The 24,629-nt window shown below is 54.7% G+C and overlaps 4 protein-coding genes across 4 annotated transcripts; 2 read left to right on the top strand and 2 right to left on the bottom strand.

Annotated features, from left to right (window-relative positions):
* Window positions 1–863: 863 nt before the first annotated feature.
* Window positions 864–1,988, bottom strand: CkaCkLH20_02842 (uncharacterized protein; the record flags this gene model as incomplete). Its single annotated transcript, XM_038885561.1, has 3 exons — window positions 864–1,743; window positions 1,807–1,859; window positions 1,956–1,988. The coding sequence occupies 3 exons, from the start codon at window positions 1,986–1,988 to the stop codon at window positions 864–866; spliced, it is 966 nt and encodes a 321-aa protein (XP_038749492.1).
* A 2,044-nt stretch (window positions 1,989–4,032) lies between these two features.
* Window positions 4,033–5,217, top strand: CkaCkLH20_02843 (uncharacterized protein; the record flags this gene model as incomplete). The annotated part of the gene is made up of 1 exon (XM_038885562.1): window positions 4,033–5,217. One exon carries the CDS (start codon window positions 4,033–4,035, stop codon window positions 5,215–5,217), a length of 1,185 nt encoding a protein of 394 aa, XP_038749493.1.
* A 1,354-nt stretch (window positions 5,218–6,571) lies between these two features.
* On the top strand, window positions 6,572–7,510 carry CkaCkLH20_02844 (superoxide dismutase; the record flags this gene model as incomplete). Its single annotated transcript, XM_038885563.1, has 2 exons — window positions 6,572–6,779; window positions 6,885–7,510. 2 exons carry the CDS (start codon window positions 6,572–6,574, stop codon window positions 7,508–7,510), a joined length of 834 nt encoding a protein of 277 aa, XP_038749494.1.
* A 3,339-nt stretch (window positions 7,511–10,849) lies between these two features.
* On the bottom strand, window positions 10,850–13,356 carry CkaCkLH20_02845 (PH domain-containing protein; the record flags this gene model as incomplete). Its single annotated transcript, XM_038885564.1, has 2 exons — window positions 10,850–13,150; window positions 13,201–13,356. 2 exons carry the CDS (start codon window positions 13,354–13,356, stop codon window positions 10,850–10,852), a joined length of 2,457 nt encoding a protein of 818 aa, XP_038749495.1.
* Window positions 13,357–24,629: the final 11,273 nt, after the last annotated feature.

The following is a 24,629-nucleotide window of genomic DNA, read 5'->3' on the forward strand; positions in this document are numbered from 1 at the left end:
TGGCAATTATCTTGAGCCCAGCGTTGAAGAGTGGCACGGTTGTCGCAGTCAGAATAACCATACCTTAATATAGATGTATACTTGCTCGCGCTAGTAGTTATTGATTAGATAGAAATCTTACATAGTAAGCACATAGAAGAAATCTTGCACTTTCAAGTGGAAAATTTCACTGCGATTTAACCCCATCCCAAGGGGATAAATGCCACACCTGCGCGCCACCAACCCGCCGAGGCGCCAGGTACTAAGATATCAGCTTCAGGAGTAAGTTATTCCCGTATAAACTCGTCAGAAACAGCAGTTATATATACTGGCTCTAGCTAAGTTAAAGTAGATAAATCTCTTGAATGCTCTCCTTATCCTAGATCGGTTGCATAATGTATGCGGGAAACTATGTGGGACTGTCTATAAGGTAGTGAGGGAATGCCTGGGTTGGTTCTTTCGCGAACGATTCTGCCTTCGTAGGATTTTGTGGTAACCTACGTCAACCACTTGCTCAGCTCATTGTATGGGATACTCTTCTAGGTCTCATCGTCGTCCATGTATTTTTTATCCTCCTCGATGACCCTTTTTCCTTCAGTGTGATCAATACTCTACTTTTCAGGTCGACTAACATATACTTTCAACAATCGGCCAAGTCAGAGTGGCCGACTTGCTGCCCGCCGCTTCGTCACCGTTGGCTTTGAGTTTGGTATGTAGCTAACCCAAGTATGTCTAGCATAAGTACAGATGTATTATGTCTGGTATTATGATGTAGCTTCTTCGATTACTCTATTCTAACCGCGAGTACCCGGCACGTTGCCCGATCACATCTTCTATAATGGGGTATCATGATTCCCTTCTATGCCCAAATCTTCAAAATACCATCAGAAGCGCTTCTCATCCGAGTTCTCATATCTCATTAGCACCCTCAAGACCCTCTCGTAGGTCCACACAGTGACCGCACTTCCCGGGGCAGCCTTGATGAGACTGACCGTCAAACCTCGGTACAGCCCCCGAATACCCTCACTCGCGAAGATCATCCGCATAGCACGAACCGCACCGGGATACTCAGGGATGTTCTTGTGGACGTACCGAGCCCGCGTGGGGCCCTGAACCTGAATGCGTTTCCGCACCAAGTCTAGTGGGAAAACGGCCGTCTTTGACAAGACACTGGCTATTACACCAGCCGTGGCGTCGCCACCACCCCACGGAAGTTGCAGATCACCGAGCGGAAGGCGCAGCCCTTCATACAAAGTGAAAAAGATGCCCATGTAAGGCACGATCTGCGCCACACCGGGTCCAAGCCCGCGGAAGAAGCCGCGAGGGCCCTCGTCTCGGTAGATGTCGGCGACGGCGCGCCGAAGACTAGTGTACACCCGGTCGTTCCCTTGCGCCGCGAAACGCGTTCGGAGTAGGTCGAGGGGATATGTAGCTGTCGTGGCCGCAGCTCCGGCGGTGGCTCCGGCGATGAAGGACTCGGCGGAATTAGGCAGTCGGTTGTCGAAGGTCTTCTGAAGGACCTGTGTCGTTGTACGATAGGCCGTGAACTGAACCGCAGAATAGCAGACGTACATCAGCTCAGCAGGAACATTGCCCTTCCATAATCCCGTAATGCCTTCGTTCGCAAGTATGTGCTTCATTGTATTCAGGGTGCCCTTGTACACGGGCCCGCCCCTGGCGGTCTGGATCGACAGAGGGTCGGAGAGCGAGTGCGACTGCAGCTGAAGTCGAATCTTGACGACATCGAGAGGTGCGATTACAAAGCTATTGGGCGGAAATCAACATTGAGTCACAATTGACTTTTGGCAGCTAAGGGATGTCACATACCGTGCAAACAGTCCGGCGGTGGCGCCGGCCGTTACAACCTGCAGGCGGGAGCCCTAGGCGGACAGTGTGTAAGCATCGTGACGTTTCGATACCCAGGAACGGCGGCAGAGAGATCGGAGAGGCCGTCCGTTGGGGCTGGGTTGCCTTACCTCATCCTTGAGGCGTTCGCCGCTGGGCGACATGCATCCGGCTGTGTCCTCGTGGGGACTTGCGTAGAAACTCTGCGGAGGGCGAGATTGACAGCGAGGTCGGCTCGCTAGAGAGGCGTGCGCGAGGTGGTTTCGTGACCGGAAGAGGAGGTTGAGAGGTTTATCGGGGTCAGATGATTCACGTCTGTGGGTGTTCGTCTAAGCGGCGCGGTCCGAGGCTCGACGGGCGTCTTCCCGCGAGTTCTATCGGCGTGGCACTGCTGGGAGAGTTCGAAACAACGAGATGGCGGCTCGCGCGAGTGAGGCTGAGGGGTCTCAATTGACTAAGGCGTGTTTGAGAATCTTTCCGATGAATGCCAGATACCAGACAAGGCCGTGGTCTGTTCGTTTCGTTTTGGTGGTTTTTGGTGGTTGATCTCCGAAAGAAAGATTCGTTGCTCGCGTGGGAAATTTGCGTAGTTACCTAATTAATTCAGAACCTAGCTCTAGACCACACACGCCCACAGCAATCCCCAAGCATCGTGACGCAATTTTGATCGTAGCGCGCTTGTCAGGGAGATTCACCATTGCATTTCGGGCAGAGATAGCAGTTTGGAACCCCACTGCGGGCGTCACCGTAGCAGGGGGCATTCGCCTTACCCAAGCATGTTTTAGTGGGCATAGCCACGCAGGGTCTGGTCCCTTTCACCCGTGCGGGCCAGGTGAGCGAGATCAAAGGCGCAGAGAGCAGATGCGATGCAGATGCAAGTCTTGTTTGGTCTGGCAGGGAGACGAGACGGTGCTGCAGTCTACCACGGGACCCGTTGCGAGACGTGCGGGTATGCAGAGGAATTTCGATTCCATCAGAGTTGCGAGTTTGTTGGTCTCTGTTGTGTTCTCGTGACTGCTTGCGTCTTGTGACGACTGGCGAGTCTACAGCAAGGTACAGAGTGACGACAGAATTAGCAACTCTGAGAGATGAGAGGGTGACGCCTCAGTCAGGAGTGGCCAGGAAAAAGTAACATGTCGGAACTCGGAGAGGATGGCGTCGACACGTAGATGATAGAAAGTCCATGAGTACATATGACTGATGACATGCTGAAGAAGTATGGTAATGGGAATCCTTAATGGAAGCGTCCTGACAAATGTCGCTGTCTCATCAATGCCCGGCGTATGGCTGTTTCGAGAGGATAAGCCGACGACGATGAGAGTCGGTCCAGGCCGACCAACGAGCTACGTAGTCTTCGGCAGCTAGACGGCTACTTCCAGCATTGCCACGATGGACTTTCCCGGAATACAACCCAGACTTGGGACGAGACGAAGGGCGAAAAAAAAGAATTCGAGGCAAGTGGTGGCAGGTTCAGCCAGATTCTGGTCTCAATAACACGTGCCAAAGTCGCTGTCGCTGTGTGCTCGAGCACCCGGACGAAGACATGTAATTCGCTAATTGTTAGTGGTTCCCTCCGTCCGGAACGACTCCCCTGGGCGGAGTCGCAGCTGCCTTTGAGGTGCTTCCGCATTGGCTAGAATTGGCTGGCTTGGCGTTCTAGCTGCCCTTGCCCCCCCTCACTGTGGGGAGTAGCCCCCCGACCGAACTTGCGACCTTCTGGAGCGGGAAAACCAAGTCCAGCCCTGGCTGGGGAAGGAGCAGCGGAGACTACGACACGACACTAAGAAACGACGGAGCATGGGACCGCCGACTCCCACTGCCGTCTGCGTAACTTGACCAGAGGCCATTAGACTTTCGCGCCGCCTCTCCTCCTCCTCTTCCCATTTCTTTATTATAACCACGACTTCCCACGATCCTTCCTCTGCCCCTTCTGCCTTCACTTCACCTTACCAGTATTCTGTGCGAGACTTGCCTATTCGGAAACGCCAAGTCAGAGATTTCCGAGTCAGGCTGACCAGCGAGACATCCATCTATCCCCAGCAGTGGCTGCATGTGATATCGTCACCAACACCTACTTACTCTGCCACACCCACTACTGCCTGTCTGTGACTAGGCCGCCGCCCTCGCCTCACATATATCTCAGATCCCCGTGGACACTGGCTGCGACGGTATACCAGAACCAAACCCACACCACACATCACAACCAACATGGCTACCACAACGGCACCACCCATGCCCAACATTGGCGGGCTACTGGCACCCATCTTGCCCGCATTGCCTCCTGCTTCTATCTCCAGACAGCCAGCGATTGGCGTATTACCGCTGCTTAGCCCGATTCTCAGGCAAAGGGTCCAACTTCTTTCCGAGTCCAGCACCGAGCCCTGGCTTCGTCTGCTTGCCTACGATACAGACAAGGCCGCACGACTAAACGAGATCGTCCAGAGTGGCAGACTAGAGCCGCATCCTGTATCGGGCGAGGTCGAGGTGGACTGGGAGTATGACGCCAAGACCAAGTACAGGCGGCTCGATCTCGAGACTTTGCAAGCACTCGTTGTGTTAGAGGAACTCGAGTTGTCTTTTCGCCTGATTTACTGCGTCGGCGACAAGGACGGTGGCGGCGACGGCTGGAGAATCGGCGAGGTCAGCGTTGTCGACAAGACGTCTCCATTCGGTGACTTCGGTGGTTATTCGACCATCGCCGAGGCTGAGAAGGCACACGCAGACGAGAAGGCCTCATGGACGACCAGCGCGAAGGCTCCGGCGGCCACCTCCAGCCAGGAGGTTGACGAGGACGAAGACGACGGCTACTGGGACCGGTATGATGCGACGCCTGCCCGCACGCCTGCCAACCAAACACCGGCCGTCAAGCGTTCGCCTGCACCTCAAGCAATGCAGGCGTCGCAGCTGGGCCAGTTCCGAACGGACTCGGCGGAAGATGCCTACTACGCGCAATATGATTCAGTGCAGCCAGCAATGGACGCTCACGATCCTGACGAGGAGGTTGAGGGTTTCGATGTCGCTCCGCCTTTGGGCCTGGGCGCTGTTGTTAACCAAGACAATTCCGAGCCGGGCTTCGCCGACACCAACGGCTCTTGGACCATGGCCGAGCCGCCGCGGTCCCCCTCAATCCACAGCCAAGACGAGGACCGGGCGGCTGTGCTTCTACACCCGCGTCCGGCCTCGAGCGCAAGCAGCAACGGAAGCCGCATGGTCGAGAAGCTCGAGGAGACTGCTGAAAAGCAAGGCGCGAATGAGTTCGGTGTGAAGCAGCATGTGTCGAGGAGTATTCACAACCTGTTCCTGCTGGCGCGCTCGTCCGGTATCGACAGGGAGGAATTTGAGCGTCTGGTCAAGACCGAGTTGGACGTGCTCGGCATGATCGAGGACAACTAGCCTTGACCTATGGTCTGGCCGCGTCTGTATATAAGGAGTTCTCGTGCATGGTGGTGTTCCGTGGGGATATCCGTTGGGTCAGGATGATCATTCCGCATCGGTCGGCTGCATCTGTAACGGCGTTATTTCTCGATCATATATCATATCATCAATTCGAAAGCAAATATCTTTTGACAAATCTGAGCAACTTTGTGTGTCGAAATGAAAGCGTGGCTGTATATTAACTATTCGCCTGCTCAACAATTCGGAAGAGCTATCAAACAGAACTGGGATCATCACTAACCACATACTTGAGGAACTCAGTGACTTGGGAAGCCACAGCTGGAAGAGTGTTTCGGAAAAGCTTGCTACAGAAACTAACGAAAAGTCCACGGTGGATGGTCGCTGAATACAAGTCTGGTGATGTTGAAAAGACAGATTTATCTTACGTGCCCGTGTCGAAGAAAATGGGCTTGAGTAGATTATTATTAGCGAAGTCCCAACTGTTGGCGAACTCTGTGCGAGCCTCGGCCACTAAGCAGTCCGGGAAGAGGGGTAAAATGAGGTGACATATCCCTTGACCGTCCGATGTCAATAACAAACAAACGCTCTGCTATACTATGACTGGACATTAGACGCCTGCGCAGCCAGCTTTGAATACCTTAGAATGTCTATATGGTTAAAACCAGGACTCTGCCATTGCCTCAGGGTCGAGGTATCCTAACGGCTGTAAGCCTAGCATTCCAGCATTTGGGCCATAGGCGAACCCATAAGCGCCAGGTCCAATGGCTGGCAGAGTTGTCCTTGAGTTGTTCGTAGCAAATTGACTGAAATCACAGCACGGTGTACGGCTTTCAGTACAGTCTTGAGGCCAGCATGTTGAATGTTTTGCCTCGTGGGTGATGAAATTATCTTGGCTGTGAGCTGAATTGTGACTCATCCTGTTCCCAAAGAATATTAGGTCGACTTAACCCCGTGAAATAATCTCAGGTGTAACATCAGCATTCAATGTGAATATTGGCTCGCCCGATGGTGATAGGTCGCAACACCTCGCATTGAAAAGTGAAGCCATCGCCAACAGCCAACACCTTCTCTCCCATTGGCCAATACTTCCCAAAAAGCGCCCCACCCATCCTGGCGCACTTTTCCGCCTCAATCATAAGGCCGCCACGCGCCAATCAAGCAGCACCACACGAGCCACGCCCAAAAAAAGTTCACCATCCAAAAGCTCCAGCTTCGGGACGAGTTGTGTATGTAGTGACAGGCCGGCGGCGGAACATTCAACCACCACCACCACCAACACAACCACCCCCGCCTCAATCCCCCTCGCCGGAACCCCCTCGTGTGTTCCTCCGACACTCACTCACACACAACAATGTTCCGCTCAACATTAAGGATACCGCGCATCCTGGCCGCCGCCGCCCCGGCGGTGCGCCATCAGCAGCGCTCGATGCACGCCATCCCCCAGCTCGCCCACGACTTCAGCGCCGGCGTCCCGGGGCTGCTCTCCGCCGACGGTTTCGACATGGCGTGGACAAAGTACATGACCTTGACGCTGGATAAGCTCAATGCCTTGATCGCAGGTGAGTCCCTCTCTCTCGCAATCGCAATGCGACATGGACGAAGCTCGCCTGATACGCCTCCAACTCCCAAAAACCACAACGCTGACCCTCCTCTCCCCCCCGTAGGAACCGACCTCGAGGCCCGCGAAGTCAAACAGATCCTCCTCGCCACCGCCCGCGACCCGGACCAGGCCCCGGTCTTCAACCACGCCTCCATGGCGCACAACACGCACTTCTTCTTCAAGAACCTCACCCCGTCCCCGAAGCCCATGCCCGAGCTCCTCGCCAACGACCTCGTCCGCTCCTTCTCCTCCGTCGAGACCCTCCGCACCGAGATGGTCCTCACCGCCTCCGCCATGTTCGGCCCGGGCTTCGTCTGGCTCGTCAAGAACCCCGCCAACGGCCAGTACCGCGTCCTCTCCACCTACCTCGCGGGTTCCCCCTACCCGGGCGCCCACTGGCGCCTGCAGAGCGTCGACATGAACACCCGCGGCGCCCGCGGCACCGCCTCCGACTTCCTCGGCAGGAGCGCGAGCGCCCAGGTCACCGGCGCCAAGCCCCCCGGCGCCCTCGACGTCGTCCCGCTGCTGTGCCTGAACACGTGGGAGCACACGTGGCTGCGTGACTACGGGCTGGGCGTCGGTGGTCTCGGCGGCAAGAAGGCGTTTGCCGAGGCGTGGTGGGAGGTTATCAACTGGGAGGCTGTGCTCAACGCCGCGGATATCAAGACCCGCCCTAGTTTTGCGCAGTAAGGGCTCGAGGAGGGGTGATTTTGGGATATATGAGAGGGAAGAAATCATGAGAGCGGCACACCGGGACGAGAAAGGGACCTTGTGATGTGGGTTTCCCCGCCTGGGACTGTGCGGCGGCGGCGGCGGTGTTGTAGGAATTACAAAAAAGGGTATTGTAAGAATAGAAAGAAAGGCTGCATATACAGACGGGACAAATGTACTATGCTGTACCACTTAGTTTCTGAACCAGCTTAGGTCATGGTTTCTGGCCTTCCCCTGTATCCTGACATGGTTGCTGGGTGAGTACCTGGCTTGGTTTACTATGATACCTAGTATCGCTGTGTGTTCGACGGGATGAGTCTTCCGACAGAATGTCGCTCGGAATTTCCCTGAAAATCGGACAAAGGCACACTGAATGATTTTGCAATGCTTGAAGGTAAGTACAGACATGGCATCAATCGATATAGTGGTAAGGACAAGAAACTCCAACTGTTCAAAGCTTCCTGGTGATGAGGCCTACGTCGGATAAGTTCCTCGACTGCGACGAGTGCGACATTGAGGAGAGCTTGCGCTCGGCGTCAAGAGCGATAGTCAGCCCTTTAGCAAGAAGCTGAATTCAACAGCAGTTGACTCAAGTTCTTATTGCCCCTTTTTCTATCCGTGGCAATACTAGTGCAAAGGCAAGCTATGGATATTAATTCCCGGTCATGGTCCTTCTCGATTCTTGCCGCACTGTGCTCTCTACGCGTCTGAAAGCATGTTCGGCAGAGAGCGACGAAGCGGCAATGATATTTAACGGTGTTCCCATTCCGTAGTCGAAACCTGCAACTGGCACGTTTTCTCTTCTTCTGTTGATGGCGCTATTGTGGTGTTGGTGGTAGATGCCATCTGGGCCTTGAAGATGTCTGACGACGCAGTCTAGAGAATGAAGAGGGTAGATGGGGACTGGGATGGTCACCCACTCTCTGGGCTAATCGTCTTTTGATTGCTCTTGTTACAATACTCGGTTCACAGAGACGGTCAGGATCGATGCGTGTCGTTCGTGTTGAGACACTCAGTGTATGTTCGAGGGCGCGAACGTTGGCGGGGACATGGGAAGTCATCTACTGGCACTGTTACAAGAGCCATGATGGCGAATTGCAAGACAAGCTCGAAGACCTGATGGCAGTAATTCGATGGTCCGTGTTGTGACAAGCGAAGGTTTAAATATCATGCTGCAACAGCTACGTCGAGAGAAAGTGAATGCTCGCGTGACAACAGCGTCATAATCATATGAATGAAGATAGAACAGGCCGACTTACATCTTCCCGAGAACTTTTCTCGCCACTTCTCTTCGTCAGTACGTCGTGTATTCAATACACATAACCAACAACAATAACAAGCAACCTGAATAATACCTTACGAATCATCTCTAGCCCTCTCTTCTCGTATACCCGATGTCTCCGAGATGTCCCTAAAAGACACCCTTCTTGACAATAACCCAGTCAAAATCCTCCACAACCTCCTCCTCAAGCGTGCAAAACCTCTCATTCACCCCAATATGCCCCTCAAACATCTTCTCCAACCACTCCTCAAAACCCACGTTCCCCCAAATAGTCCTTAGAAACCCCATATCCTCCAACCTCTTGACATCAAACATCAGCTGTCGGAGAGCATCTTCACGACACCTATACAGTGAAGGGTCGAAATTTTCGAGGGCATTATTGCCTGGCTCAACGTGCGATGGTCGTTCGTCTCTTCCGAGGGGTCAGAAGCGCATTCGGTGTAGATCGTTGGTAGGGGGTCAGGGTCAACCGAGTTCCAGTTATGTACTCCATGGTAATCTACAGAAGTGTTTTATGCAAAAGGGAAGTAGAAAAGCCTCAAAGAATTTGAAGGGTGGGCATCAAGCAAGACTGTCTAATGAAGGTGCCAGGAACCTGATGGGTTCATAAAAGATAATCCAAGGGAAATGCCGACGTTGCAGTCGTTGGTGATCACGCAGCGAAGACCAAGTACTAAGGTAGGCAAGTGTACAATCTCCAAAAGAAACATCATTGCATATTTATACGTATAAAAGTTCAGCAGAGATATCCATGCCTTACCGGGCCGTGAAAACCACTGTTTATGTCAAAGCATAAACAGATATCGTTGAGTAGGCAAGACGTACATTTCGAATCCACCCATAAACAAATTGGAGAATGAACAGAAAAGCTCGATAGTCAACTCAATAACGAAGCCGAATTACACCTTGAAACGTACACTCGTCTTCTCAGAACTATCTCGGCATCAGCTGTTTCTGAGTATTGATGCTGGATCGCAGAGTTGACCGTCGTCACATCCTCAAGTCGAGACTTACAGTCAGTCGCCTCTGTCGCTCTTTTGCTTCTGAAGGTGGCCTATCTAGACGGGACGCTTATGAGAAAGCAGTCGATGCACTGTATGTGGGATCTAAACACTCGTGAAGCCTCAGCTTCTGGGACAAAATGGCATGAACGTGACGGACTGTTGCGCGGAGGCACCCGATGCCGCGAGGAATTCGTCGCTTTCCTATGGAACCTCTTCATGTTCTGCTTTTGACAAAACATCGTTTACAGCCTCGCGAATTCGCACCTTGCAAGTTGTAGCAAGCATCACCTGTCACGTATCCATGATCATCAACGTAGATAGACCAGCACAATCTATCATATCACACAAGCAGACCGAAGAGTACAATCAGGTTCATTCATGCCAGGATCCGGACTTCATAGAAGCCCCCCACGACCCTCTTTTCATTTTTCTTGAGCTAATTAAACTAGCCAGGTATCATAATAGCCGTCCCTAAACTTATTGTGTACCAAGGAGCGTCTTTTCGGGCTGGGTAGATGTTTTGTGAGGGTGGTTGCGTGTCGTGTGAGAGTGTGTGTGTATGTGTATATACGATGTGATCATGGGATCACAGACAAAGCCAAGAGAATTCAAATCCCGGTTCCTATCCTTTCCCTCCCCCCCGTATTTTTGTTCTTTTGGTCCAAAAATTCATCGTCAACCCGGTGTCAGGTAAAGGGGGGAGGAGAATCTGAGCAAGGATATAACAAATGCCGCTATCCAGAACTATGCAACATAATGAGATGAGATCGGAGGTAGATCAGATGAAAAAAATGGAAGAAAAGCAGAGAACAAATAGGTATCCTTTTGAACCGCTGCGGACTTGGGTCCTGAGAGGCGGGGCTGTGTGCCTGCTTTCTTGAAGGGGAATTGTGAAATGCAGACGCGGGTCATTATCCATCATGTTTCGTTTTTGTTTTGTTTTGTGGTTTTGGTTTTGGGTTTGGTTTTGGTTCAATTCGACTTTTGCCCCCCTGGTTTGGGAAAGAGATAATGGGCGTTTAAAGAGCTTCATCAGATCATGTTGCCATTGACGCTGACCTCGAAGCCGTCACCCTTCTGCCTCATGGCCTTGGCGAGCATCAACTCACGCATCCAGTCGATGCGGTCGTCGCGGCTCTTGACAGCAAAGTGATGCGTCTTGCCAGTGCCGTTGGCGCCCTCGGCAGGGATAGAGGACGTAGAGTTGGAGTGGTTGTGGGTGAAGCCGTGGAGGGCGCTGCTGCGCTTGCGCAGCTTGGCGGCATCCTTGTCCTGAGGGATGAGCTGGAAGCTGAAGGCTGCGACGGGGTCGCTCTTCTCGCGGGAGTGAGAGGAGAAGTGGACGGCGCGGAAGGCTGCGGAGAGCTTGCTCTGGGAAGCCAGGCTGGAGCAGGCGATGGCGTAGTCGTCAATATCGACGTACTCGAGGGTACGGTCGACGGTGCGCTCGTCCTTGTGGACGGCCAGACGAGTGCCCTTCAGAGTGCAGAAGGTGTCGTTCCACTCGTGACGGAGCATCTTGGTCTTGCGCTTCTTCATGGGGCCTTGGAAGGTAACGCCATCTTGCTGAGCTGCTTCGGCGGCCTGCCTGACGGGGACGGCACCTGCGAGGTGGGAGATGGGAGGAATGGCTTGCTCGAAAGGGGTGGTGCGCTCGATCGGCGACCAGGGGTAGTTGACGCGAGGAGGGGCTTGAAGAGGCTGTGTGCGAGTGGAAGAGCGAGGAGAACGGGGAGAGGCGCGGTTTGGAGAGACACGTGCAATAGGAGTTGGTGTGTTCTCGTCCAAAGCAGGCATGACAGGGAATGACGGGCGGCGAGCAGAGGCGCGGGACTGAGTGCGGACAGGGGGCTGCTGCTTAGAAGTGCCTGTGCGGTAGTTCATCTCAGGAGGAACAGACTGAGAGACATCGCGAGCCACGCGGTCCATGGGAATCGCGGTGACAGGAACATCCATCTCGGAGAAGGGAGTACCAAAGCGGTAAGGGTTGACGGGGCTCTGCAAGTCAGGAGACATAGCCTCAGCTCTGTCCATGACGTACGGGACGAAGCCTTGCTGCTGCATCTGGGGAGAGGTCTGGCGCTTCTCGGGTTGAGTTACGGGAGGGACGGTAGAGGCTCTGAGGGTGCTGGGGCGCATCGGAGCCTGCTTGCCCGGAATGGACAGCTTTGGCAGTCGACGAAGACCCTCAGGCTGAGGCTTCATCGAGGGAGCGCCCATCTCGAACGGAGGAGTAGGAGGGACAGTGTTGCTCTGACGCTTCTGGAAGTCGAGGAACTGTCTCACGTTGTCTTGGGGATCTCTTGCGACAACGTTGCGAAGGGTAGCCTCCTGCAGGTACTGCATTGGCGTGGCGTTGCCGGGACCCAAGACATCAGAAGATGCAACGACTGATGGCACGGCGTCCGAGATAGGGCGGAGGATCTCTTTGGGAGTAAGAGCTCTGGCAGTCTCAGGGTTGCCGGGGTTGCCAGTAATGACAACCGTCTCCTTCTCCATATCGACGAAAGGGTGCTCCTTTCTAAACGCCTCGATGAGACGCTGTTGCTTCTTGTACCGAGAGCAGTTGTCTCCTTTGGGGCAGACGTGCGGCTTGGGAACGACTTGCTCAATGCCGACAATGGACACCGATTCCATGGGAGTGATGATATCGTCGTGAGACGTCTTCTTCTGCCTTCTCCTGCTGCTCTTCCTACGCTTCAGACTGCAATCATCCGCCTGGCGCTCCGCCGCTCTCATCTCGCGGGCCTCCTTCTTGACCTCACGACTCGGTTCATCTTGAATGGGCGTCGGTGCGCGCATAGAGCTTGGCCTGCTGTCTCGGAGAAGCTGAATCTGGTTCCATACCCTTGTCCGCATACCAAACGACGGAATGTCGAGCTCTTTCAGGTCCTCAAACTTCAACGTGATCAAGATAGGGCCGTTGATGTCGTTCTCCACAAAGCGGCCGGCGACCGAGAGCTCAATGCCAGCATCAAGCATCGACTGCGCCACCATCTCCGGGGTCCACGAGACAAGCTCTCTTGACCGAAACTCTTCGTAGGTAAACTGGAAAGGTGCGTTGGGCTGTCTTGGCACTGGCGGTGGTGGCAGCTTGGTGTATCGGAAATCGTCAAATGGCCGCGCTGTCTTTGGTGTAATAGGCGACAGGGTCAGGATGGCCTCGTCGAAGTAGCTCGAGGCCGAGGAATGAAACAGATGCGGACCGGAAGGCCCTTCAATTGGCTTTTGTGATGACAAAGTCTCGGCGTATACGCCACGATCTTGACTTGATCTCGGCGTTGGCACCTCATCGTAAGACGAAAGAGTAGTAATACTTGGTTGGCCACCAGACTGCGCGCGCATCAGCTGCTTGTACTTGTTAGACGTAAGGCGAGGCTTACCGAGTTGACGCTTATCCTTGGTGAGTTGTCTTCAAGTTCGCTGAGCACTTCATCGTCCCATTCCATGTCCATGAACTCGGTTGCCACTGAGCTTGGTCTCTGAGGCTCACTCTTGAGACCGAAAAACGTGTCGCGCATGTTGGCCTTTTCACGCATCTCTCGATGCAGGCGACGCTCGCCTCTGGCGTACTCTTGGTATTCCTACATAGGTGTAAGTATCGCCCATGCTATACGTCGAAGCCATCATCAGATATCCTTACCATTTTATTGTGTATGTGTGTAAGTGATATCTCCAAAGCGGAAAGTGGGGTGGGGAGGCTTGATCTGGCTGTAACCGGCTGGCGGCCTACAGCGCAGTGCAGCCTCTTTTGGTGGCTTGGGTTGCTTTTCCGGCCGAGAGGGCTGTTAGACCAGTACCGTTGCCGGCAAACACTTCTGTTCTAGGGATATTTTGATGCTGATATCCTGTCGATATTCCGAGACACAAAGCTCGGGAACGCCTCGTGATGAGAGGAGTAAATCAAGATAGGAAAGGCCGAGAAAGCAGACAGAAAGAAAAACCAAAACAGAGCTGGATATGCTCAAATGGTATGCAACGGGTCGCAAAAGAGAAGAAGGAGAGGATCCGGTACACGACGGGCGCCTACCGCGAGTTATGTATGTCTAGTGCGTCGATGAACAGGGGGGCATGGGCATGGTAGTGTAGGCTTGGGCGGTAAATGTCAACCAGGGTTGGAGGAAACGTAGACGAGGAGAGAGGGATGAGGAGAAAGATGCATGGTGGTTAAGCGTCGGATCACACAGGAGGTATGCGCAGCGCAACGCAACGCACGCACAGCAGTCCCCTCTTCCCCTTCCCATGCCCTTGCCATAGGTATATGCATGCTGCTTCTGGTGTGATTCGACCCGTGGCACTTGCGCACGGCGGCGATAGCGGCACTCTTGACGGGACCAGGTATGGCAGGACAGTATAATAATAGCGCCGTAGTGGCTCAGTGGTTGCGTGGATGGGTGGTCGAACGGGCGACGGGGCCCAGCCATGGACCGACCCCATGGACGAGGGAGCAACGAAAGGGGGGCCATTCTCGGCTGGATAGACGAACGACGAGCGTAGCTGTCACGCAGCGGGATATCTTGGGCGATGATGGAGGGAATCACGTATGCTCGAGGCCTGGTTCCCCGGCCAAGGTGTGTGAGCCGGACGGCATCCATGTGGACGACGGCGCACAACCGAGAAGCAAGCACTTTGCACTCGCAGTAGAGCAGCATAAGAAGCAGGAGAAATCGTTCCATGCCATGTTCTCAAGCGCACCTCAGCACACACGGCGCAGGCACAGCGAAGCACAGCAGCGGGACCCGACCGGGCAGGAATAGCAGGAAGAGCCGGCCGTCGTGGGCAGAGATGTGTGCAGTCTGTGAAAAAAGATACGTATGCGCGGTCGAAGAGCAGGACGAAGCAGAGTTCGATATGCGATGGCGGATGGAGCTGTAGGCAAAGGTAGGGATTCGGGGTCGGAACGGGCGCGAAGCTGTGGCATCTTTGGTTGCTGATTGGACGGATGCACTTAAAAACTTCCGTGCATGCGCAGCCGACGGGCATGACTGCGAGGCGGTTCTAGAGCTCCCTATTGGTTTAAAATCAGATTGTGCGACTTTATTTCGGGAACGCTAACACGCCATTGGTTGTAAATGAGACAACCCCCGACCCAGCTTGGACGGATTTTAAGCGCCCGTCCGAGAAGGTCGGCGACGGAGCAGTCGCCATTCGCCTGACGGTCTGCTTAAGTGGAGCACCGCCTGCCATCCCAGCGTCTTCCCGCCCGCCGTCTACGGAGCCAAGAGCACCACGACTTGAGCACAGCAGAAAATGGGAAAGAGAGGGAAACTAGAAACGGAAAGGAGGGGTCGGCCGGTGTGGGTCACAGGGACCCACTACCTCGACGCTAAACTCGGCTCGCTCACCTCACACCTCTCTCGTCCTCTTCTTCCTCTCCTCACCTATTGACGTTGCACACGCCCCCGGTGCCATGCTCTCTACTCGTTGCTCACAACCCCGTCTTCGCCCGCAATCTCCCAGACTCCTCGACTCGCAGCGCTGCGATGTGCTGAGCTGCTCTTTTTCTCTTTTGCGACTCCCCCACCCAAGGCATCGAGTCAAATCCCATATCCATATGCCCTGTCCATCACCTGCAAGGACACCTTGACCAGGGCCAGGGGCAGGATGAGCAGCTTCCCCGGCACACACACTTTCTTGATGGCCTCGCAGCAATCCCCAGCATCGAGCGGCGTTCAGCAAGCAACAGCTGCTTACCCGCCCTCCCGCTCGCCCATCCATCACCTAATGCTTCTGCAGGGCTCCCTTTTCAGTCATTGCAGAACGACGACGACGAAGACGACGACGACAACGACCGCCGCCGCACACCATCCCTCTCTGCTAGCGGCACCTGTCACTGTCACTATCGTTCCCGTCATCACAATCCTCTATCTTATCAAGTCCTCTTTCCCCGGATGAAGCTGGCGCACAGGCTTTGCATCTTGTAGCCTCAACGGGAAAAGCACAGCTTATGGACCGGACGAGAACGCCATGCCATACAATGTTATCGAGCAGTCCATCCCCACATTGAAAGATTCGCGAAAAGCGCTTTTGGCAACTCTTTCGCCGTTTTTTGTTTCTCATTGTCATCCCGGAGAGGCGGGAACAATCAGAGACACCCGGCCACTCGCTTGCTGACCGTCCACCGATGGGAAAGCTAAAAAGAAACTCCTCAACCCCGGCCGTCTAACCTCTATCCAACGTTGCACCCCACGGCTCCCTACAGCCACCACGGCCTCCGATCTCGACGAGTCTCGACTGCTCGTGGCCAAGGGCTGGATACCCCACCATCATCAACTGACTTCCCCTCACCGTCCCTCTCAGCCACTCGCTTTGCACGTCGGGCCTCCATCGGAGAAATCCCATCAAACTGAGACTCCTCTTCCGGCCGGGGGCGACAAGGCCAATGGCCTCTCCGGATGGCTTCTTTTCACGAGACGATCAAGATGAGGCGAACTTTTGTTTGCTTGTCTTCACTGGCGAGCCATTATCCGAGCGAAATGGGACGGTCCGGATCACAATGCGTCCTATCAAAATGGCAGACAATGGCGGTCGCCCGTTGCGCTTCTTCTCCTCCACCTGGCGTGTAACCGTCGGCGATGCCCGTGGATCGCAACTAGCCTCGCCCGCCTCGCCCTGCTCTCAGCTTTGCGAACAGCAAATCAAACGTCCCTGGATTTGCTGCCCAATCGCCCCCGGCCGATAATGAGCAACGTGACCGGAAGGATGTTGTTCAGAGCACATGACCTGCTCGACTGGACCAAATCGCACAGAAAGACTCGCATCAGATCATTAGCTGCCCTGGTCGCTTTACCCACGTATGACTTCATATTCCATCTATCCCATGGGGTTCGCAGATGGCGGTCAAAAACTGTGTGACGAGAAGACATGGTTGATGCAGGTGCATTTGGCTCTTGCAGGACCGTAATGCGTGAACCCGATGCAAGCCCGCACCGCTCGACGCGGTGGAACGAAGCTTCTTGGCCTTGTTCTCTGGACAGGTAGGAGCTGGACATCAAGTAATAACAAGCCATCTTGGAAGGGAGACAGAGAGAAGGGGTGGCTGGCGGAGGATAACGAGTGGTTGAGCGATTTGGGGGTTCTCGAAGATGGTGGTACGACAAGAAATCCGGAGCCAGCTTCTCTCTCTCGAAAACCCCGCAGAGTCAGTTGAGACAGACGTTTTCCATTGGAGAGACAGACAACCTCGCTGATGGCCGCAAGCTGCTTGTAAGTGGTCGAAAATCGATTGGGGGGTGGTGCCGTGACAACCTGGAGTCCCTCGTGGTGATATCTGATAACCATGCCGTATCGATGTTTTAGCTCTCACCATCTTCGACAGGATCTGGTATCGCAACGTCTGGTGCTGGTGCAGACCCAGCGTAAGCCAGCCGATATCTATCATCTATCTCATTACGGCCGGTTTGGGAAAAGCGATCGCGGTCAGTCAGATTTGACTCGACGAAGAGAAAAGCCCGTTTCATCATTCTCGCTGTGGTCCGCGCTTTGCAGCAGCCACATCTGCTCCCAGCCCTTCTCGGCGTGCTCCTCTCGAGTTGCGCGACATATTCGCCGTCTCTTTTCTCGAGCTCGTCTGTGTGTGTCGTTGTCGGTGAAGGCAAGCCCGCATACTCCACATACATGTAAGGAGAAGAAGAAAACGCGCTGCTGCATGTCTTTGCTTTCCCACTGCTTATTTTCCGCTGACTCATTGATGGATGATGGGCTAAGGATGCTGTGAACGAAACTGGGGACGCTCTTGCGTTAGCAGTGCGACGCACGCTCGGCGTGGTGAGGCAGCAGAAGCACGCTCCCGCCATTCCCAGGCGGTGTTCGATGCAGTCTCCGAGACAGAAAAAAAAGGTGAGCGATGCCGTGGCAAGATCCGACGGGGGCCACGAGGGCAGAGAGAGAGAGGGACGGAAAGAATCTGAATCATTCTTCTTCTCCCCCGCCTCTTTTTCTTCTTCTTCTTCACCGACTCTTCACGTTGCCTGGCATATTTCGTCGGATGACCTCATTCCCGATGAATCCCGCGCGGACGTCTTGCGTGTGTCTCCGAGCATCGCACACGAATGTCTCAACCGCACCCCGTTGTCAGAAGCCAGCTCGCGATGTCTCAGCCGGGAGGGACGTCCATATCCAACGGGCGGCATCCAACGAAGGGTCTTCTTGTCCGACCGGAGCCGGGGGATTGTCATTTACCCACAGGCGGAGCGAGCAGCAGCACCTGACGACGGAAGTGCCTCTGGCGGTCGGAAGAGTCCAGCGAGATGGTGAAATGCGAATGGTTCGCGGGAGAAAAGGTCCCCGGCAATGGAGAATCGATTGTCCAAGGGCATCTCCCGCGGCCGAGTCTACCCGACGGGTATTCAGATTCCTGTGCTTGAACGGGCAAAAGTCTTGAGGGTGATTGGGCCTGGGTTTCCGCGCCCAATTTCTGATCCTGGAGGAGGATCATCAAGCATGACTAAACCCTAAGGAGGGCACAGTGCACATCGCACGCCTCTCAGCCCACAATTGGGACCAGGGGCTGGAGATGGGTGCGCTCGAAGATGGAGTGGTCTCTTGAGAGGTCGTCTCCGCGCAAATTGATGGCTTCGACGGGCGCACCATCATTCCGTTGCCGTTCGTATGAGAAAGACGGCGTCCATAGATGTCTCCAGGCCTCAACTTCTGCCATCCAATAAACCGGCTGGAACACGTCTTCACGCGCTCTCACATGACGGCGGGCTAATGCGAGCTTCGCACCATCTGTTGTGGATGGATGACTCTCCCGCTGAAGTCAGCGCAACCAGTGGATCGCGGCGACGCGGATAAGTCGTGATGGTGTTGAGCATTAATACGTTCTCGTTTCCCAGGCAAAAATTCTTAAGGGTGCGGCCGTTCGCGAGACCCTGGGGCGAATTCTTTGTCAGATCGCATGGCGATGCGGCGCAAAGATGGCCTGAGAGAGACGGATGCAGGTCATCATCGTGATTGTGCGTTCCGTCGACAAGCGCCCCACTAGTGTCATGTCGAGAGTCGAAAATGGACATCATTTCGCGATTGACGAGGCGAGCCGGCGCTGAAAAGCATGGGCTCTATATGCCTTGTGCTTGGTAATCTGCCACGAGTCGTATTGCAGTCAATATCACAATAGGGACCTTGTCTGTTGTTGATCGCCATTCAAAGACGCCTTTGTTGATGGGATTCGAGGCCAGGTCTGGATGTAACCTCGAATTCGAAATGAATCATTTGTCAAGACGCATCCGACGTTGGTTGGTGATGAGCGGTCACACCCCTGTTGTAATTGAGTTGTGTTGGCTACTGGGAAGCCATTTTGCACTCTGCAAGTCATCCTGTGAATGCTTGAGATGCGACGGCAAAGTTCATGCAAACTCCGTCATTGTACCAGGACTTGAATGAATCTGGCTCCCAGGGGCACTCACCCTCGTTCACGCTCGTTCTGGCGAGCTGTTCGGTTCAAGCATGATGCGTGCGTTCGTAAGGTATCCGTGCCGGACAGGCATTTGCTTGCGTTGGGCAGAAGTTGGGGGTTGATCCTGGGAGGTTAGATCCACCGATTCAGCGGGAAGGCGGGAGGACATGGATACGGTACAGTGCTCCCGTACGGTACGGAGCAAGGAGCTTGGACCTGAGCTGAGAGGGGGCCGGGCTCGGGCTGGGGCCCTCGCCTCGTGAGATTTGGAGCTTCAACCACAATTGCCTGTCTCGCGGGCTGAATGTCGACGACGTCGCAATGCTCTATCAATGCTTGCTGGCCCTACAGAGAGTTACGGGCGTAGGAGCTAGCGACGGTAGCATTCTCGTCAAAGGCAAACAGGATGCTCTCATCCTCGCCGGGCTGGAGTCCGTGAGCCGGCGAGCCCTACCGGGGTTTGTGGTGATGTGCCGCGCGTGGTGGCTGGGGTCTAGAAGCAAGCGAATGTTGCGCCGTTCGCGAGCTGTTGGCGGAAGAGCGGGAAGACTGGGATGCCCAGGCGACGCGACGGACGGCGTGCGTGCTTCTCCGCAGAAACCACAAGCGGCCGCCTCCCTGCAATCCGATATCTCAACCGTCAAGGTTCGCCAACGCTATTCACATCGGATCACACCGCACTAGCCACAACAGGACAGTGACGATGAACAATGGGCACACCACGACGCCTCAATCCCCGTCCGCGGATTATGTTGAGCTTCCGGTGCTTGCGTCGACCCTTTGGAGATGGACGATGATGAGGCTTACACGTTGTTGACGAGGCCTGGCCATGTGTGATGCTGGGATGAAAGAAATTGCGGCGTGACAGAGGCGTGGTTTTCTCGTGTTTTCCGCTGAAAACAGCCCAATCCGGCGCAACGCCAGATGCAATGGCTTTTCTTTCGATCCTCGGGAGTCAATTGAATAGCCAGATCCCACCGCACGATGGGAAACGAGGAGTCGATGACGGGGCCAGCAAGCGAGTACCCAGCCGTGCGAAATTTCTTGAAAACTGCTCGTGGGATTGTAAAGATTTGATGGCGTCTTGTAAGTGCCGCAGCAGCTGAAAGAAAAAGCATCAGAGTTAGATGGCTGAGCGTAGCGATATCAAGATGGTGCCAGGAGGAACCCAGGCTGGGCGGCAGTACCTGGATGATGTGACTCCGGAGAAACGTGCGCTTTCCGCGGAACAGAGCCTAAAGAACGGCAGGCAATATTGCGGCGTAGGCGGGCGGGATAGGCATGGAATCGTCGGTGACCGGGGGCGAGGTAAAAGATTGGCGATGATCGCAAGCCGTGTAGTACCAATGTTTGCCGTTCTCAGCGGGCGGGCGGTTGAGCGGGCGGGAGCGCGAAAAAAGCAAAATCACCCTTGAAAGTTTGCTCCAAGTGCGCAGGAGCGAGGCACAGTAGCCGTCCGGATGCCGTGCAGGTCGAGGGCAGGTGCCAGGCAGGCAGGCGGGCACAGGCAAGCAGAAGCAGGGTCGGGGGATGTTGGTCGCAACTGCCAAGGCAAAGACCGTTACTGACGGCAGGCTCGCGGCACGGAGTTGGAAGAACAGAAGCCGAACTGAGGTCCAGTGTCCGCCGGCCGTGGCAGAAGGAAGAAAATCTTGGTGACGGCTGACAAAATGGAACTAATTAGGTCGGCCGGATGTCGGTCGACGTAGTGTAGCCATAATTAGCCCTCCAAAGCAGAGATTAGCACACTATTGACGCGTGGTGGGATCATGAGATGCGGGTTAAACTCGCTGCCAAGAGGGTTAGATCGCGCAGATTGGGGTAAAACAAAAATAGAAGCCGGTGTTAGTTGATGTGCCTGAGTTGTGCGGGTGACGGCAAACATCTGCAGCGGCTAGACGCCAGATGTGCCCAAATTAGCCCAGATGCGAGGAGGGTTAATTTGATCACGCACCAAAAGCTGGGCGGCTAATTAGTCCACCAGGAATAGGGCCTTGACCGTTGACGTGACGTGAGGTTGGGGGAACCGTCAGATGAACGGGCAGGCGTCATGAGGTGATGAAGTGTCCCGTCTCGGAAGGTGGTGAAGCATTCTGGTCGGCTGTATTCGGCGGAAAGATCATCGGCGGATCTTGCCCGACGAGGTTTTCCTTGAAGGGCAAACCTGCCCAGGACTGCACGGTCCGGCAGCTTGAACGGCATGGCGGGCGAGCAACGGCGAGGGTAATGAGATGGAGATGAGCGATGAGAAAAGGTGATTGGTCAAAATTCAGGTAAGCAGCAGATTGGGCACGTTGAACATCTGAGGGCCGTGCTCTCTAGCTGCAGCGTTATTCCCTCTAGCAGGCAGGAGACATGGAGCTAGCATGCAAACCCCGCGAGAAGAGGCCCTGTCAGTTACCGCGCTCCCGCCGCCAAATGGCCAGAGCTCCTCTATCGTCCAGACCCACTGTGGGAGCTGAGCGGGGGCCCCTTGGCCAATATTCATGCACGATCTTCTCGCTTGCAGCACCCGCCAGCCAATCCGGTGCATTATCAGCCCTCTCTCAAGAGCTTAAATCCCTGCTGCATCACAGGCGCTAAGAAACGGTTGGTCCCGAAGCCCTGCACGAGACTTGAAGTCGTCACACTCCTCGTCGAATCAACGTGGCAGATGGCACTTTTGACAAAGAGACCTCGACTAACGGACAATGACGCTAGAGACGTACGACCACTTCTCCTTCTTCTCAGACTCAAGCCTCACAGCAAGCAATCAATCAACTGGCCGAAAAAGAAAGCAGAGAAAACTGGAGAGACACAAGCATCCACCCCTGTCGTCGCACCCGTTGTTGTAACCACCCGTCGACAACTGAAAATCCTTTCGGCTTGGACGGAGCGCACAGCTTGCACGACATATCCAGCGGTGTCATGATACTCCGTTTCTCGCTGCGTCTGGCAGCAGAACGTCCTGTATCCGGATATCGAGGCCAAGGTATCGTACTTCACTTTGTACACCTACGCCTACGCCTGCCGACGGACACCGGTCAATGCGTCTCCGGCCCGTTGAAGCCCACGCACGCCATTCTAGCTGCTATGCATGCTTGCCTTACCTCGTCTACAGACTACCATCCCCACGATGAGCGGTATTTTCTCTCACTGCCAATTCTCTCAAGGCTTGGACGTCCTTCGTACCCCTGGGAGCTCGCCATGCACGACAGAAGGACGGCAGCTACTTTCAACCGAGAGCTACTGCTCGGGCACACAAGCCAATCCGGATGCTGACCGCCATTCTAGAAATTCCCATTCGTGGATTCTCACATACGGGCTTACGTCGTCAGTCCATCTCAGCAAGCCTTCGACTACGATTTCGGGTTCTGCCTCCGACCTCGCAACGCTTCCATCAAAGGTCCGGCATGGACGTGAGGTCCAGCAACAGGCTCGAGAATATCGGAAATACTAGATACGGCCAAGACTGAAGATCTTGCCCAGACCGTCTTCAGGCTGATTGCCAAATTTGATCTTGTCTAGTGGGGGCCCAACGGGCAAGTCATGTCCCGCGCATCGTTATCCATCATATCCATCATGCAACCGTGGAGCGACGCTTTCATGGGATGATCGGATGAATCCACCTCGTTTGCCAAAGACAGGACCATCGCAACAACAAGGTTGGCAGGGCCGGCAACGCTAGCTGCTTGCCCATGCAATATCCATCGCTTCTTGGCCGACTCAAACTCCGGCCTCCGTTGTTGAGCTGAGGTCCACATACGTTGAAAGCTCTGTCGGTCACTGGTGGTTGGCAAGTGTGTGCAACCCAACGACGGAGCTTGTTAGCGGAAGAACAGGTCCATGACGGACCTTCTCTGCAAGGGTCAGCCCAGCCGGCCATTGTTCTGCTTCTCCATATGTCGGCCCCCGAACCCCTCGCCCGCATCGTGTCATGACAGGCCGACTTTGCGGCCAAGAGGGTCATACACGAACAGATTCTAATGCAGAGATCGGGAGCACGAGGAGACGACGAGCAATGCGTGCTCGGTAGGCCAGCTTTGTGTTGTTGCAGCTGCGGCAGCGCAGAGACATGCCGCGGAAGGTGCTTGCATCTGCTCGGGGCCACGACACTTGCGCACCACCAGTCGTCGCTCAAGCTGATATTGGAGATCAGCATCTGCGCCGGGCAGGACCCGGACGCGGTAGCGGACGCGGTATTGACGGCGAACAGCCGGAAGGCAGATGGCCAGATGGCTGCTTGCAAAGTTGGCAAGTCGGGTCGAGCAAACAACAAGGTCCCATGTTCGATTCTGCATGTCTCTGCATCGCGTGTGGACCGTGTGGTAGAAGTCATCCTTGGCCCCGATGGCCAGCGGTCTACCATTCACAGAGAAGCTGTGGAAAGCCACGGTATGCAGTGTTGGCCGTCTTGCCCGTTTAGTCGCTCGACGGCTGGACGCACCCATGTCGTCTCTCTCCAGGCTTCCCCCCCTCTTCTTTGGTGTCTCTCCATTCCTCTGCCAGCTATTCTATTCTCGGGTGGGGTCCAGAGAGCCACAACTCCGAGTGCGACCACATTTGGCGGCCTGCTCTCATTGGCACCTGTAAGCGCAGGTCCAAGTCGTGGGGCAGGTCGAGTGAGTATGCGTACGGCCAGCCGGCCTGCCTGGTGTCCTATGTTGGTCTGGCTGCACGAAGAGGCACACACACACGCACACATTTGGGGACACTCGATCGGGTTGTGCCAAATTTAGCAACAGAATTACTAGCGGGCTACGTAGCCAACAGCAGATGGTTCCTTCGAGATGCGGTCACAAGTGTGTTGGCCGAGTTCTCGAGGATGGCCGTGATGAAGGCGGCCACAATATAAGACTTTGGGCCATCCATCACCAGCGGCTATTCTTCTGGCTTCTCTTCTCTTGTTGGTTTGTAGAAGTCAGGAAGAAGGAAAGTGATCCAAGTGTTGTCCGAAGGTTTTCTCTCTCTTTATTTCAATAATTTGTGTTTTATCTCCCTCCGCCCTCCGAACCCCAACCACTCGAGTTTTACGATAATCCAGTTAAGGGCAAGCCGGACTTGCTTGAAGACCAGTCATTCATTCGACCACCACAACCACACGCTCAGCTCAGCACAGCTCAGCACAGCACAGAAGACCATTTGCAGATTTGCACTCGACCCGCAGACAAGACTGATATCAGTTGCCGAAGAAGAACGAAGTCGCAGCATTCGAGATCACGCACACCACAAGATCGACAAGGAAGCAAAGAAGATAATCTAATAATTTGTTTACGACTAAGATTTGGGTTTGGGGAATCGACAAGCCATTCGACAAACAACCCGGTCTCCCATCTCAAATTGCGTTGACAGCGGAACCAACGAACAGACGTTTTTCTGATCCGAGCAGAGCAAGCAATCACGCACACATTCGTCTACGATTGCCTTACCAGGGAA

This window comes from Colletotrichum karsti, assembly GCF_011947395.1.
Source record: "Colletotrichum karsti strain CkLH20 chromosome Unknown Scaffold6, whole genome shotgun sequence".
Taxonomy (NCBI): Eukaryota; Fungi; Ascomycota; class Sordariomycetes; order Glomerellales; family Glomerellaceae; genus Colletotrichum; species Colletotrichum karsti.